Below are 17,173 nucleotides of genomic sequence, written 5' to 3'. Positions count from 1 at the left end.
CAGGAGAGGAAAGCACTGGTAAGGTTATTGGTGTAACTGTTGAGGGATTCGTCACTGGAGGAGATATGTTTGCCATGAATACCTAGGCTGTAGAGGAGGGAGCGTTTGACGTGGAATGGGTGGCAGCTATCAAAGTGAAGGTACTGTTGTTTGTTTGTGGGTTTGATGTGGACAGAGGTGTGGATGTGAGCTTCAACAAGATGAAGGTCAACATCCAGGAAGGTGGCTTGGGTTTTGGAGAAGGACCAGGTGAAATTCAGATTCAAAAAGGAGTTGAGGTTATGGAGGAAATTAAGGAGTGTTTCTTCACTATGAGTCCAGACCACAAAGATGTCATCTATAAACCTATACCAGGCCAGGGGAAGCAGCTGTTGGGTCTTCAGGAAAGCCTCCTCCATGCAGCCCATGAAGAGGTTGGCATAGGACGGAGCCATCCTGGTTCCCATGGCCATTCCCCTGATTTGTTTGTAGGTCTGTCCTTCAAAAGTGCAGTAATTATGGGTGAGGATGAAGTTGGTAAGTGTGATAAGGAATGAGGTTTTTGTAAGATCTTTGGGTGGGCGTTGGGAGAGGTAGTGTTCAAGGGCAGAGAGACCATGGGTATGTGGGATGTTTGTGTAAAGGGATGTAGCATCTATGGTGACAAGAATGGTTTCAGGTGGGGGGGGGAGTGGGAATGGATTTGAGGCGTTCTAGGAAGTGGTTTGTGTTTTTGATGTAGGACGGGAATCTGCAGGTGATAGGTTGGACGTGTTGGTCTACCAGAGCTGAGATATGTTTTGTTGGGGCTTTGAATCCTGCCACAATTGGACGGCCAAGATGGTTCTCTTTGAGGATTTTGGGTAATAGGTAGAAGGTAGGGGTATGTGGCTCAGATGGAGTGAGTAGGTCTATGGAAGCCATTGTGAGGCCTTGTGAGGGACCTTGGAATTTTAGGATTTTCTGCAGCTCAGCCAGGATGGAGGGAATGGGATCCTGGGTAACAGCTTTGTAGGTTGAGGTGTCAGAGAGTTGATGCAGTCCTTCCGCCACATACTCCACATGGTCAAGTACCACAGTTGTGGAGCCTTTATCCGCCAGGAGGATGACAATAGAGTGGTCTGTTTTCAGCTCCTTAATGACACGGGATTCAGCTGGGGTGATGTTGGGGGTTGTCAGGATGTTCTTCAAGAAGGACTGGGAGGCAACACTGGATGTGAGAAATTCCTGAAATGTCGGCAAGGGATGGTTTTGGGTTAGGGGAGGAGGATCTCTTTGGGAAGGCGGTCGAAACTGTTCTAGACAGGGTTCAACACTGGGTTTAGTATTTAGGGGCTGTGTTTGGGTGGTAAAGTAATAATTTCCAGTTGACGTTCTGGGCAGGCTTCAAAGCCCCAACAGAACGTATCTCAGCTCTGGTAGACCAACACCTCCAACCTATCACCTGCAAACTCCCATCCTACATCAAAGACACAAACCACTTCCTAGAACGCCTCAAATCCATCCCCACTCCCCTCCCATCTGCAACCTTTCTTGTCACCATAGATGCTACATCCGTTTACACAAACATCCCACATACCCATGGTCTCTCTGCCCTTGAACACTACCTCTCCCAATGCCCACCCAAAAAGCTTCCAAAAATTTTGTTCCTTATCACACTTACCAACATCATCCTCACCCATAATTACTTTTGAAGGCCAGACCTACAAACAAATCAGGGGAACAGCCATGGTAACCAGGATGGCTCTGTCCCATGCCAACCTCTTCATGGGCCGCATTTAGGAGGCTTTCCTGAAGACCCAACAGCTGCTTCCCCTGGCCTGGTGTAGGTTTATAGATGACATCTTCGTGGTCTGGGCTCATGATGAAGAAACACTCCTTAATTTCCTCCATAACCTCAACTCCTTTTTGAATCTGAATTTCACCTGGTCCTTCTCCAAAACCCAAGCCACTTTCCTGGATGTTGACCTTCATCTTGTTGAAGCTCACATCCACACCACTGTCCACATCAAACCCACAAACAAACAACAGTACCTTCACTTTGATAGCTGCCATCCATTCCACATCAAATGCTCCCTTCCCTACAGCCTAGGTATTCATGGCAAACATATCTGCTCCAGTGACGAATCCCTCAACAATTACACCAATAACCTGACCAGTGCTTTCCTCTTCCGCAACTATCCTGCAAACCTTGTCCACAAACAGATCTTCCGAGCAATACATACCTCCCAAACCAACAACAATGTTCCTACCCCCAGACCACACAGAAGCATTCCCCTTGTCACCCAATATTATCCTGGCCTCGAATACATCAACAAATTACTCCGCCAGGGATATGACTTTCTCAAGTCAAGCCCTGAAATGGGATCATCCCTTGACAATATTTCCCCACACCACCCAGAGTTGCCTTTCGTCACCCCCCTAACGCGCGTAACATCCTTGTCAAACCCTACAATATTCCCAGACCACCTCCTCTACCCAGCAGTTCCTACCCCTGTAATCGGCCCCACCGCAAAACTTGCCCCATGCATCCCCCGCACAACCACCTACTCCAGTCCCGCTACTGCTAAAACATACACAATTCAAGGCAGGGCTACATGTGAAACAACACATGTCATTTATCAGCTGACATGCCTGCACTGCACAGCCTTTTACATCGGTATGATGACAACTAAACTGGCTGAGTGCATGAACGGGCACAGAAGAACTGTCCACCTAGGAGATGTCCAATACCCAGTAGCAGAGCATGCTGTCTTGCATAATTCTAGGGACCTAGGAACCTGCTACAACATACATGCCATTTGGCTTCTCCTACCCAACACCAATCCCTCAGAACTGCGGTGATGGGAACTTGCACTCCAATACATCCCTTCATCCCGCCATCCCCCTGGACTGAACCTATGTTAACCAACCTCACTCCCATTTACTCTTCAGTCTTCAATTTTTTCTCTCTGCTCTTTAGCCCCTCACACATCTTTTCATCCTACATAGTTGTGTATATCTTTATACTATATACCTCTTTACTTCTGTATGCATCCTCTTTGGTTTGAAGCTGGCACAGTACTTAACAGTAGAATATCTTTGGCTTCCCTCTGACAACCATGCCTCCATCCTTGCTACCCTCCCTCTTTACCTTTCCCTGTTGCTTCATAACCTGGGTTGTGAGTAACTGAATCCTCTTTCCCTTCTTCCCTTTTTTCCCCTCTCTGCTGCCTGATGAAGGAACAAAGTTCCAAAAGCTAGGAATGTAAATTTTCTGTTCTGTTTTGTGAATCTATCGGTTGTACTGAGCTGAGGTAAGTACTGGCCAGGCCCTCTATCTCTTTGCTAGTATTCGTTTCACAGATAATGGAATAAGATTTTTCAATAACTTTCTGAATTTATTTTAGTGCTGGGCATTATTCAGAACTGAAAGCAAAATGAATCATTAGTTATATTCTATGTTGCTTCTTCAGCATACTACTTATAACAGAATAAATTCCTTAAGCTAAACTGAATCTCCAGATTTGTTAGAAATCATTTACAACTTCTGGTTATGTAGCTAGTGTTTTTCTTTGTTGCAACTTATAATTATCAGTTGAATTGTAAGAGTTATTTATATGTTTGATCCATGATGTTCCAGGTACTCCGTGTAGATATCTTGGAAGACGTTGGTATAAGCATGAATCCTGATATAGATGTGGGTCAAATTGAAGGTGCATTTGTTATGGGACTTGGTTATTGGCTGACGGAGTACATTGTTTATGATGAAGAAACTGGAAAAGTGCTGACAAACAGAACATGGGTAATTGTGGTTACCTATTTCCCTTGTGATTTTATGTCATGTATGACCTCTTGTTCCATCTTCCAAAAGACTACATCCCAACAGATAGTTGCATTTTGATTTTTTGTGGGAAGATGATTTGGTACCCATTATTACACATATTAATAGAAAAGTAAATTCTCATGCATTATTATTAGAACAGAACAGAATAGAGACTATATTGTCACAAAACAAGTCATATACAATCAAATGATTGGGACATAGGTGATTTGTCAATTTGAAGCTACTTTCTAATTGTAAATATACAGACTAATTTACAACTGTTTTGTAATTTTAAGTACCACAAAATGACTTAATATATTGATGTTGAAAATAAAGTAAAATTGAGAAAAATATTTACTTAAAGTAACTAAGTAGTAAGAAATAGAATAAAATTAAACATCAGGCATAGCTATTTGTGACAGTGAGTCATAAATTCTTCAACGTAGTAATAATATTTACTTGCTAAGTAAATTCTTGTGATTCATAATTTTTAAATTTTTCACAGATTTTATTTCCCAGCCTCATGCGTAATATGTTAATTTATCTTCTCCAGCAGTTTTATCCTATGAGTTGGTAACGAGATTGTTTCTTGTATCATAGTCATGATTAAACAGGTTATTTTCAAAAAGTTGAGTGTTTTGTTTAGAAAAATTAATTATTTCATAGTTATGGAGGCCAGGAACAGGCATAAGATCAAGGGCATCGAACAGGGGTCTGCATGACTGTCCTTTTTCTTCACCTGCCATGGCTCTAATGACTGTTGAGTCATCTGTGTAAAGAATTATGTCTGAATTTATGTTAGTTGGCATGTCATGTATGTAATACAAGAATAGTATTGGCCCAAGGATAGATCTTTGTGCCACACCTTGTTCTGCTTTGTTTCAACTTGAGAAGAATATCTTACTTTTTTTTCTATTACTGCTTTATGTTTCCTGTTTAATAGATAAGATGACATCCATCTCAGTGAATATTCACTAAAACCATTTTGTTATTGCATACAAAGTAGTAGTTTGTGGGCTAATGTGTCAAAAGCTTTAGTTAGATCACAAAATAGCCCCATGCTATCATTTTATTATCTAAACTACTACTAACTTTGTAATAAGTTCATTGATAGCTTGCACAGTGCAGTATCCTCTTTGGAAACAATGCTGATTGTTCTGGATAATATTATACAGATTATTAGAGTTGAGTATCTGGTTAATGCTACTCTTCCAAATATTTTGGAAAATATTGATTCCAAGGTGATTGGTCAATAATTACCCACTTCATCATGTTTGCCTTTTTTATAAATGGGTTGCATTTCAGCATATTTCAGTCTATTGGGAAAACATCCTTCCTCAAAAGATTGACTGATTATAAGGGACAGAGGATGTGCAATTTTATGGACGACTGACTGCCTTTATTAGTTTTGTAGGAATTTCATCCCAGCTTACAGAATTTAAATTCTTCAAGGACTTTATATCAACTACTTCAGAGTAGGATGTAGGGTGAATCTGAATTCAGTGGAAACAGGATACAAAACAAATTTTTATCTGTGTTGCAATATTTAAGACTGTTACTGAGCAAGTCACTGAGAATTAATCACTGATCACACTCCCCATTGACAGAGGTGAGTAAATGCCTCCATGCACTTCTCTTGTTACCATTTTCAGGCCTTTAACAAACTGTTTGTACAATTTCACCACTCTTGGGCCATTGACAGTGTTTCCTCCCCATGCTGTGCTGTCAGACTTCACATTTGAACAAGTCTAAAATTTCACATTAAAAAATTCTTTTGGCCAGCACTGAACTATAACAACAGACATAGTACAAGTAGAATGGCTATAAAAGAGATACTAATCTCAAGGCAATACTTTAGGAAGAAAAGAGGAAGTAAATGAAGATTAGAGGGGAGCTATGAAAATACAAGAAAGTTTTTACCGAGCACTGAAAGATATAAGTGGAAACAAGCCCTTGGAGTAGACAAAAACCACTCAGAATTATTGAGATCCTTGTGAGAGTCTGACATGACAGAAGTATTCCAAGTCATATGTAAGATATATGCTGACAAGTTTCATTATTACTGATTATTAATTTAACAAGTCATTATTGCAAAATAATGACACAAATTATTCACAGAAGAATGGAAGAACTATTTGACCTGGACCTCAGTGAAGATGAATTTGGGTTCCAGAGATATACAGGAACATATGAGGCAATACTGATAATATGAATCATCTTAGAAGATGGGTTAAGGAAAGGGAAACCTACATTTATAGCATTTCTAGATTTAGAGGAAGATTTTCAGAATGTTGAATGGAATACACTCTTTGAAATTCTGAAGATAGCAGTTATGAAATACAGGGAGGTAAAGGTCATTTAAACTTGAACAGATATCAGACTTTAGTTACAGGAGTTGGAAGACATGAAAAGCAAGTAGTGGCTGAGAAGGGAGTAAGACAAGGCTGTAGTCCGTTCCTGATGTTATTAAATTTGTGCACTGAGCAAGCAGAACAGGAAACAAAGCATAGTTTCTGAAAAGAAATTTAATTTCAGGCAGAAAGAATAGTAACTTTAAGGTTTATCAATGATATTGTAATTTGTGTCAGAGGTAGCAAAGGATATGGAAGAGCATTTGAATGAAATGGATGGTGTCTTCAAAGAATGTTATAAGCTGAACAACAACAACAATAGTACAACGAGATTAATGGAATGTAGTTGAACTGAATCAGGCAACACTGAAAGATTTAGATTATAAAATGCCACACCAAAAGTAGCAGATGAGTTTTACTGATGACAAAACTAGAAAGGATAAAAAATGCAGACTGACAATATCAAGAAAAATATTTATGAAAAAGAATAATTTGTTACTGTACCTCTGAATATAAGTTTAAATGTTAGGAACTTCTTTCCAAAGTTCTTTGTCTGTATTGTAACATTGTGCAGAATTGAAACATGGTAATAGGCAGTTCAGATGAGAAGAGAATAAAAGCTTTAAAAATTTGGTGCCAGAGAAGAAAGCTAAAGATTAGATGGGTGTAGCAAATAATTAATGAGATGATACTGAATCATGTTGAGTACAAAGAAATTTATGGACAAGTCCCAATAACCTGTTATGCCTTGCATTAGTAAAACATGTAACTGAGAAATAAGTAATAGATATTTCAGATTGTCTTGAATTAGGTCTCTTTTTATACATCACCTTCATTATGATTTGTACTGCACATATGAATAATTTTTGTTTATAAAAATTGCATCATACGCCAACCATTAGCAATATAGGCTGATCCCCGAAGTGCCAGCTGAAGCTGAAAATTTACTTCAGTGCCACTTGCTTCTGCCAAATTTAGTTTATAATTTATTCTTTTTTAATGTTTTTGAGCAGCAAAGTTGTAATAGTTGACTGCCTGTGGTGTTAGTCAACACATGATTGATCAACACAGATTGTCATCACACACAAGCCATGGCTACAAGCTACATTGTTAAACAGTTTCCATGTCTTTTGTAAAATATGCATTACTTTCTACATTTTCTCAGAAAAAAATGGCAGTTTTATTTTGTTTTTGATTTATCCTTCTGATTTCCTTCTCTTCATTTTGTTCAGCATTTGAATTTTAAAGTTTTTGTTTCTGAAAATCATAGCATAACAAAATTACAACTTCATTTTTTCTTTCAGAACTACAAACCACCTGGAGCTAAAGATATTCCAATTGAATTCAACATAGAACTGAAGAAGAAAGCACCCAATCCACTTGGTGTTCTTCGGTCAAAAGGTAATTTAACTTTTACAAGTGCCTTGGCCTATTGTCTGTAGAAAACATTTACATACTCTTCACTAAATAATGGTAAATAAATTTTGTCATTTTGACTTCACAGCGGTTGGTGAGCCTCCTCTGTGTATGAGTATTGTGACCTTCTTTGCTTTGCGTGAAGCTGTTCTCTCTGCCAGGAAAGATGCTGGTTCCACAGACAACTGGGTAGATATTGGTAAGTATCGCTGCACTATGATATTTCGGCTGTTCTAAAGTAACAATTGTAATGATATAGTTTGCAAGTATCAAGGTTGGCTGCTTCACTCAGACTTGTATAAATGGCATTTTAAAGTTTACTTCATTAAAAAATAACTTTTAGTCTTTGAAGAAAGCATGAACTAATCACTTGAGAATAATGAAGAAACAAAAAATTATAACTTTTACAAACCCTATAATAACATGGAAAGGATAGGTGGCTACTCATCACATAGTGGAGTTGTTGGGTTACAGACAGATACAGTGGGAAAAAGTGAGAAATATTTCAACTTTTGGATGAACTCCTTCTTTAGAAGCAGAAAACACATAAATACTAATTTGACATTTTAACTTAACAGAGGTAGGTTAACCTCCTCTGTGCATGATTACTGTGACTTTCTTTGCTTCATATGAAGTAGTTCTGTCTGCCCAAAAAGATGGTGGTTCTGTGGATGAGCTGCATCTGAAGGAGGACTTTGTCTGAAATCTGAAATATTCCTAACATTCCTTTTCATTAGGCTTGACTGTGACTCAATGCCATATCTGTGTGGTGAGTAGCAATCTATCCTTCCTGTATTGTTCTTATTCCATTTGGGACTTTCCATTATTTGAACACACCTGTAATAATTTACAGCAACATTTTGTAGTCCTCCAGTCATTACACAAAGAGGGCTCAGAGAACCTTGCACATTGTAAATACCAGGACAGTGGCAGCTCTGCAATTATGGAACTAAGTGCACGCACTGCGTGCTTGCAGGAGGAATGAATTTTTCAATAATGCAACTCATATGTTCACAATAAAACATTCTTCTAATAACAGCTCACTTGTGAATACACAGTGGTTGTTCCATCTCCACTTCAGTACTCTGCAGCATGGTCATTCTCTTGTCAAAATACAACACTCCTATGAACTAGAAACTTCTGAGGAAGTGCTTCTGTTGAAATGGAGAAACCACTGAGCCTATGGAAAGTGTAAGAAGATTACATAACATGGACTCAGTGAGATGAACACAGATACGGAGCCTTCAGTTCTCCTTTCGAAAACATGTGGCTGCCTCTCAGTCAATTTGCACCATTATTTATAGAACTTTACACAAAGGACTAATACAAAATAGTTTTTTGTGATGCAAGATATTGTTGATCATGACAGAAGCAAGTGTCCTTGCTTTTCATAAGAAACTGACCAAAACACATTTCTCATGAATGATGAAGCTCATGTTGAGTAGGGAAAAAAAGGAAATTATTTTTTACTGACTGGGTTGTAAATCCTAACTGTTGCATACATGCCCTATTACTGTCTCAGATCACTGTTTTGTGTGATATGACAGACAGAGATAAAAGATCAACATCTCTTTGAAAATGATGAGGGAACTCTAACAGTTAATTCTTGTCAGTATACAGAGGTGAAACCGACTCCTTACCTCAAAATTTCATCATAGAGTCTTTCATTGGGGGTATGGTTTCAGCAAAAATTCTGCTGGAATGTTCATGTTGGTACTTTATGAGTTGTTTCCAGGGTAGACAAGGATGACATTTTGCAGGTTACACAGACACCTAAACTGAGTGTATGTGATTACTTCTTTTGAGAGTACCTGAAATCACAAGTGTACATTAAAAAATCTCTGATAATTATCTAGCAGAAAACTGATGTTCACAAGGTAGCTATGGCCACACTGGCTAAAACCATGTTAGTGGCAGTGTCAAATTTAGTTTTCTTGGAAAATGTATAACACAATGCTGTCTTGTAATATTTATTATTACCAGTTTTCATTATTCTACATCCCCCAGATAAGAAAGAATACAATCACATCATCACATGTTGTACATGTCTTCACATACAAAGAACAACTTAAACTTAGCCAAAATGTGTAAAACAATTGTCGTAAGCTTCCAGTAATAAGGCAATGTGGATCAATGTGTGGCAAGTGATAAACTGTCTGTTGAGTAGACAGGTAGCTATGTACTGGATAGCCAGTTTATCACTTGCCGCATTGCCTTATCACTGGAAACTTATGATCACTGTTATATGCATTCTGATTATGTCTAAGTTGTTCTCCATATGTGAAGATATGTACAATATTTGATGTTATTATTGTATTCTCTCTTAGCTGGAGGATGGTGAATAATCAAAACCAGTCATAATAAATACGTATTACAAGACGGCATTGTCTCTTGCTTTTTTCTAATTATATATATGCTGTTTACTGCCATCAGAAAAACTTTTCTTCTGTTATTACAAAAATAAAACCATTAGTAGTCTAGCTCTCTAGGTGCTGTAGTTACTGTCAATCAGTGGCAGAACAAAAGCTATAACTAGAGCGGATAAGAAAGCAGAGGATATCAGCTGTCTAGTACAGTTACCAACATACTGCAAGCCACCAACTGGCACATTTTAGAGGGTAAAAATTGTACCTTTCCCCCAACCCAATTTCTAATTGAGTATCATGAGCTGGAAGAATAACTGGCAGTACGCATCCATGTAGGATCAAATTTCTTTGATGCTCATAGTCATTATGGGTGTGAGTAAGGAGGAAGCAATTTTCATCTTCGAGTTCCATATTACAAAGATTTTTCAGTTTGTGTACCTGTAACAAAAAAAACTAAACTGTTGGTAACTTCTTGCTTTCTGGCATTCCTGTTGTGTCTTTGAATGGCCCTAAAAATCCCACAAGTTCTTTCGCAATGTTGTTGTCATAACCAGTAAATTTTTCAGACACACCTCTCTACAGAAGTAGTTACATGACTTTGTCATACTGCCTTAGTATATAATGTAACATTGTAAATAAGCTGTTACACTTACTTCACTATCTTGCTTGAAGTTTGTCTGTATCAGATTCACATCACCAGTTTTCTTCAAGAAATAGCCACTATCTTTAGCAGCATTAACTCATAGAATAACCACCCCAAGCCCATCTATCAAAGAAACATTGTCTAGCATGTTTTTCTGGGCTTTGTTCAAAACATGTGTAATGCATGCATAATGCAGAAAGGATTGCAGTGCTTTGCATGTTTTAGTGCCTTCATCGGTTGCTAATGAAATCTTATTAAAATGCTGAGGATTTACTCCTAACTATTTGAATAATGTTTCCTTGATGTAGCTCTTAACAAATTCCCATACTTTTTTTTTCTTCTCAGAAAAATGATTTGTCATCAGTGCCATATTACACAGTGCCTAATCTTGATATGCAAAGTGCACATTACTAGATAGGCAACACAGTTTCTGATATCTGTCGATTCCTGAATCTGCTGCACATCCACATGCATGCATGCCTATAGCGTGGATAATGCTGGGCATCATACTCACTTATGTTTCATTGAATTCTCCTTCAGTGTTTTATACTACTATCACAGGATGGGCAAAATGTTGGAAACCTTTACATCTCTCAATTCTGAACCAGCATTTACAAATTCCTGATATAAAATGTAAAACCCTACGCCTAATGTTGTGTCTCTGGCACACATTTATAAGTACCTTTTTAATTTGTGTAGCTTTCACTGAAACTACTAATGCTTTGGGAATTACACTTAGTCATAATCTGCAGACATGCCTTCAGACGAGTGGAGGCAGATCTGTAAGACAGGAAAATAGAGCACTCGCCGCAATGCATGTAGCCAACACCTTTATCAGTCATTGATGAAAATCTTGCTTAAACATTCTTACAACCAGCATTTTTCACACTCAGGATATATTATTTCGAATCAAGTTTCACTTTCACACTCTCCTTCATCTCGCGTTTGTTCACCATGATCCTACAGTGGCTAACTGAGCAGTGCTTGGGTAACTATAGCAGACGGTCAAGCAACTTGAGTGTATAATGCTCAAATGAGCATCATGGGAATAAAGTGTGGCTGCCCCCTCAGTCCAGACTGGCTGTATTGATATCTGACAGACTTAAACGGAGCTACATGCACCAAGCTGTTCGAGTCAGTGTTAACATAGATGCAGACCTCTAATCACTATGTTGTGTTCTTGAAATTTACCTCAGATGTGAAAGTCCTATCCTACAATAAATTAAAGACAGAAGTGAGACTGTGTTGTGGAAATACTGTAAGCTTATATACCAAAACAATTGAGTGACATTTGTAGTATAAATCAAGTGGAAAATTTAAAAGATACAGTAATGTCCAACTATAGTTCTAAAATTATATCCATTTTTTTCAGCACCTCCTGCAACACCAGAGAAGATATTACTTGCTGCTATGACAGATTACAAACAGTTTGATTTGTAGGAGAATCTTGTGTACATTGATTGCAGATATAGCATTGTGCAGACACTGTGAAAATAACTTTTCTTTTGTATAACCATATTTTGTTATATAATGTACTGTTGTTTAAGTTTGTGAAACTATAGAAATTTATTGACTTAATATGTTTTTTCTTTGTATGTATGAAGGGAATAATAAATCTATCTCAAAGTCCGTCAAATAGTGAACTTCATCTTCTTCAGTATACCATTTCCTTATTTTACATATAACAACAACTTAATCATTTTAAGACATACAAACAGCCGCAGCATAATCATAAATATGCAATTAAACTTCACTATGAGATTTTTGCAAGGTAACCAAATGTAAGTTTTGAGTGAATGCCATTGTGGGCACCATTGATTTCATGAGATCAATAATGCATCGCACTCATTAGTCCACAGAACAGCTGAATACTGCCATATGGGTCCTGTACATGATTGTTATGTTTTCTAAAGGCCACTGGTATTAAAACTTCAACATAGTTTCTAGTAATCACACAGGAATGAAGGCAATGAGATATGATCAGAGGCAGCAAGTAGCAGAAGACTAGTTAGGTGGTAATTATATGAAAATGTAATATGGAAACCAAATATCTTCAGACTGTAAAAATATCTCAGAATTCATTCAGAAATGACAAGTTATTGGATGAAATTTTATAGGCAAGGAAATAAAGATAGTATGCACATAATAAAAGAATGCTGTGAATGGAAATTTAGCAGAGTATTTTGTCATGAATAATAGTTCATTACTCATGCCACCTGTTGCCATTTCAGGCAAGTGACATTGTAAGGAAAGTATGTAAGTTTAGCACAGATGAATGGGTAATCATTCTAGGGAAAATGTGAGCTGCAAATGGGTAAATCTACTGACATAAGCAAATATGACAGATTACTCCAGGGGGCTCACATCTATTTTGTGAGTATATGGATGGCCACCATGAGGCTGCAGCCTTTGCACTGATATTTCTCTTTCCATGCTGCTTGTCTGTCTTATTCTTTCTTCATGTCTACCTTTCCAGTGTAAGGTCTTCTTGGTGGTGATTTTGCTTGGATATGGTTTTTGTGTTTTGGACACTTATTTTCTTACCTTCCTGTCTTCTACATCTTCTCATTATTAATCATATGATCCCCTTGTTGAGTTAAATTTGCTACTTCTCTTCTAAATTTCACAGAAATGTAGATCATACTGGGAAGGACACCCAGTGCAGTATATGTTCTGCCTTTGTGCCTTTCTCTCCTTGCACCCTTCTTTCTTGAAGTTGTACTATGCATAAAATCCAGTACAACAGCCATTCTATTGTGGGCAAAGTCATCAACTACCTGCATGGTGGTTGCCCCATGATCATGCAGGTATTGTACTTTTGGTGCCTGAGCTGGAAACACCCCATGCAAGCCAAGGAGTACATCCCCATAAGTCTGGGGCAAAGGGACTCCAGGCAATGATTTACTGGCCAGGTAGCTGTAGTTGGATGGCACCTATTAGGAAGCCCCCTTTTAGAGTGGTTGATACCATGGCAGAAGATTTGCACATGATGTGGATTATACCTTCTTCTGCTTGTAGCTGCAAGGTCCCAGCTCTCTGAAGCTAAGACATATTACAGTGTGGCAAGGCATAACCATAAAATGTTCCCTTCCATGGCTATGCCATAGAATAGGGCTTAGAGAGAAGACGAGAAATACTCCTGCAACTATTTTTTTTTTTTTTTTATAACAGACAGGGATTTATTTTTGACTACAAAGCCTTTGTTCTCCATTGATCATCTTGAGGACAGGTTTGGGGATGTGACAATTATTTAAAAGATGAAAAGTGGCTCCATTATGCTTAAAATGTACTCCCCCAAACAGTCATCGATGCTGCTGCCTGTGACAAGCTGAATGATATTCTTGTCTCTATAACTCCCATATGAATACATATAGTACTGGTTATCATTTTCCACTGAGATCTTGTTTACAGACTGATGACAAGTTGTGTGCTAATTTGGATCAATGATCCATCATACCCATCAGGGACTAAAGAAAACAGTGTGAATACTGGAGCTTTCATTTTGGCCTTTGAAGGTGACTGTGATGAAGCAAGCTGTGATCTCTTCACTTCCTCCTGTTGTGCCATCTGCCTCCTCAAATTCATTTTATATTTATTGTTGTCTAATTACCATTAACATGCATGAGTATAATCTACATTTCCAGAAAAGAGAAGGGTTGGCCCTCAGTCTCAAGGAATATAGGACTAGGTCTACTTTGTGCTTAGTTTTGTGTATGTGATTAATTTCCCAATCTATTTTGACCATTCATAGTTAATATCTTTTGTTTTAGGATGAAATCAATGTGTTTCATGACTTAGATTCTATTATTGACCTATAAACAAATATAAATTCTGTACTAATTATAAACATTTGGAAGAAGACCTACTAGGATTCTTAAAGTATCTGTTTGGCTCTATTTGGAAATATATTAGCAAAGCCAGCACTTAATTAATTCCAAAATAATTACCAGATTTGTCAAAAGTATTGTTTGTATAACTATATCTGTTAATTTCATTAATTAAACAAATAATTAAGCCTAACCTTTGTGGTAGAAGGAACTGTTAAAAAGGAGGAGTTTTTTGATGTATTCAGTTAATTGAATGAGTTATGTTTTAATTGTAATTTCTGTAACTTAAACATAAAACAGTGTATAGTTTCAGTGCCTGCTATTGAGAGGATATATAAAGCACTGAGTTTTGGTCCCAAGACAGTCAGTCCACAGCCGATTTTCAGACAGGAAATATGTATTGGTTAGAGTAACAACAATGCATCAACTTGATGGTGGAATAAGAAATATATATTTTTTAGAGTAACAGCAATGCAACAGCTTAACATTGGAATAAGTGTAACACAAATAGGCCATGTATTAGAACAACTAATGACAATGTATGTTTAATTTATTTGAAAAATAGTGTTACACATAGTGCATTATTCTGCAAGAACTGTGAACTGTGTGATTAGGATTTTACTGCTCATAGATGTTCAGCACCAAACTTTTGTAGCAGTATGCTGATGTTGAATGCAACATATTAATGAGGCTTATCAACATTTAACAATAGTGAACTGGCCATATAACTGCGTAATATTGGGCAGATGTAAACAGTGAAAGTAAAGAACTGTGAAACGCAATTGTGCAACTGTCGGCTACATCACTTACAGTATTTAGTGTTGAACTTCCACTCCCCATTTTTCAGCCAGTATAACAATGCAGTAAATCAACACTAAGGACTATCAACAAAGAAATAAAGTAGGTGAATGTCACATATGGTGCCATTTTGGGTGAGGACTATTGTATTTGGACACAATAAACAAGGACTTGTTAACTCTGAACAGTGAACAGTGCAGTTTGAACAGAATGACTGAATTTACAGTATATGTAGCACCAGTATTACTGAAAACAGTGAAAAGACTAATTGACAGTGAAAATTAATTACAGTATTCCAAAAGTTTGATTGTGTGTGAACAAGTAACACTAGAATAACACCATAAAATTGTTGGTCGACGTTATGGGGACAGCCATTATGAAGAGAAGTCGCAGCAGCCACTCAGTGTGCCAGCTGGACTCAACCCAACTGATATAAACAAGTGGGGTTTGGACAGTTGGGAGTAACTACAGCAGCAGCAGGAGACAAGTGAATAAAAATAAGGTGATTCATAGCAAAAACCGTTTTATGTTAATGGTACATAATGAGTGGCCTTAATGAACAAGACAATGTGATGGAGGAGAATGAACAACAGGGGAGTGATGTGATTGATAATGAAGCTGTAGAGGTTAAGTTTCTAAATGAACAGAAAGACTTAATGTTGACTGATTCAGTAGATGATAGTGGTTATAAATCAAACATGACTGTAACTTTGAAAAATGGGGATGAATGTCATACTGTAGATAAGATGATAAAAGCATCATCTACAATGTGTGGTGATATGAGCAAAATGGATGAAAACAGTACTGAAGTGGGTGAAATTGTTAAGGCTAAGGAGGAAGAATCTAGTAGGGAAAGTCAGAAAAGGCAAAAGTTTATGGCAGATGGCAAAGTTTAAGCAATGTTAAGACAAATCATGAGACAGACAGCTGGGGCAAGCGTTATCACCACATAATTGCATCCAACACAGAATGTTGAACCCCCTACTTGCTTAGTTTACCTGGTTTAATCCAGAATTACCACATTCTCCCCCTTTCTGTTCCATGAATTTCTCCTACCATTTCCATGCCCATTCTAGCTATCCTCCACAGAAGCATTACTTGAGTTTCTACTGGAATTAGTTATGTTCATCCTATCTATCTGAAACTCTCTCCCTGATTTATTATTATCATCAAAATTCCTCTTATAATCTTCCACTGAGGGCTTCAGCCTCTCCACTTCATCAACATAATTCAAAAAATCACTAATATTACCCCTAGGGGCAGGTACAAGCAATGCTCTAACTTTCTCATGCAACTTAGTTACTAAACCCATAATTATTGATTCACTACCTAGCTCTTGGTCCAAATATTTCAGTTTGATTATCCAAAACCTTTCACAGTACTCTTCCTAGAGTCAAATCTCTCTGCTCCCCAAAATTCATTCCAAATTCTTTCCTGCTTCTCTTTGGACAAATATTCATCTAAAAATGCTTTCTTAAAGCTATGCCATACACACACACACACACACACACTCACACATATATATATATATATATATATATATATATATATATATATATATATATAAAAAACAAAGATGATGTGATTTTCCATTCGAAAGTGCTGGCAGGTCGATAGAAACACAAACAGACACATATATACACACAAAATTCAAGCTTTCGCAACAAACTGTTGCCTCATCAGGAAAGAGGGAAGGAGAGGGAAAGACGAAAGGATGTGGATTTTAAGGGAGAGGGTAATGAGTCATTCCAATCCCGGGAGCAGAAAGACTTACCTTAGGGGGAAAAAAGGACGGGTATACACTCGCGCGCACACACACACACATATCCATCCACACATAGTGCTGGCATGTTGATAGATAGACACACCTGTGGTGAACTTGGGTTGGTAAACAACGATGTGCACAAAGGTTAGGTGGGTGTGTTGCCCACAAAACACGTTGAAGGGTGGAGAAATTTGGGAAAATTTCGAAAAAACTACGTGTAAAT

The 17,173-nt window shown here is 37.7% G+C and overlaps 1 protein-coding gene across 1 annotated transcript in view; it reads left to right on the top strand.

Annotated features, from left to right (window-relative positions):
* LOC124544635 (xanthine dehydrogenase-like) overlaps positions 1-12,196 on the top strand; it is a 234,711-nt gene extending 222,515 nt beyond the window's left edge. Inside the window, exons 24-27 of the mRNA XM_047123244.1 lie at positions 3,602-3,763; positions 7,440-7,536; positions 7,640-7,750; positions 11,933-12,196. Coding sequence (XP_046979200.1) covers positions 3,602-3,763; positions 7,440-7,536; positions 7,640-7,750; positions 11,933-12,000 — 438 coding nt within the window. The 3' untranslated portion in view covers positions 12,001-12,196. The remainder of the gene's footprint in view (positions 1-3,601; positions 3,764-7,439; positions 7,537-7,639; positions 7,751-11,932) is intronic.
* The last annotated feature ends 4,977 nt before the right edge of the window (positions 12,197-17,173 follow it).

The sequence above is a fragment of the Schistocerca americana genome, chromosome 8 (genome assembly GCF_021461395.2).
Source record: "Schistocerca americana isolate TAMUIC-IGC-003095 chromosome 8, iqSchAmer2.1, whole genome shotgun sequence".
NCBI lineage: Eukaryota > Metazoa > Arthropoda > Insecta > Orthoptera > Acrididae > Schistocerca > Schistocerca americana.
This window is presented reverse-complemented; position numbering and strand designations above follow the sequence as displayed.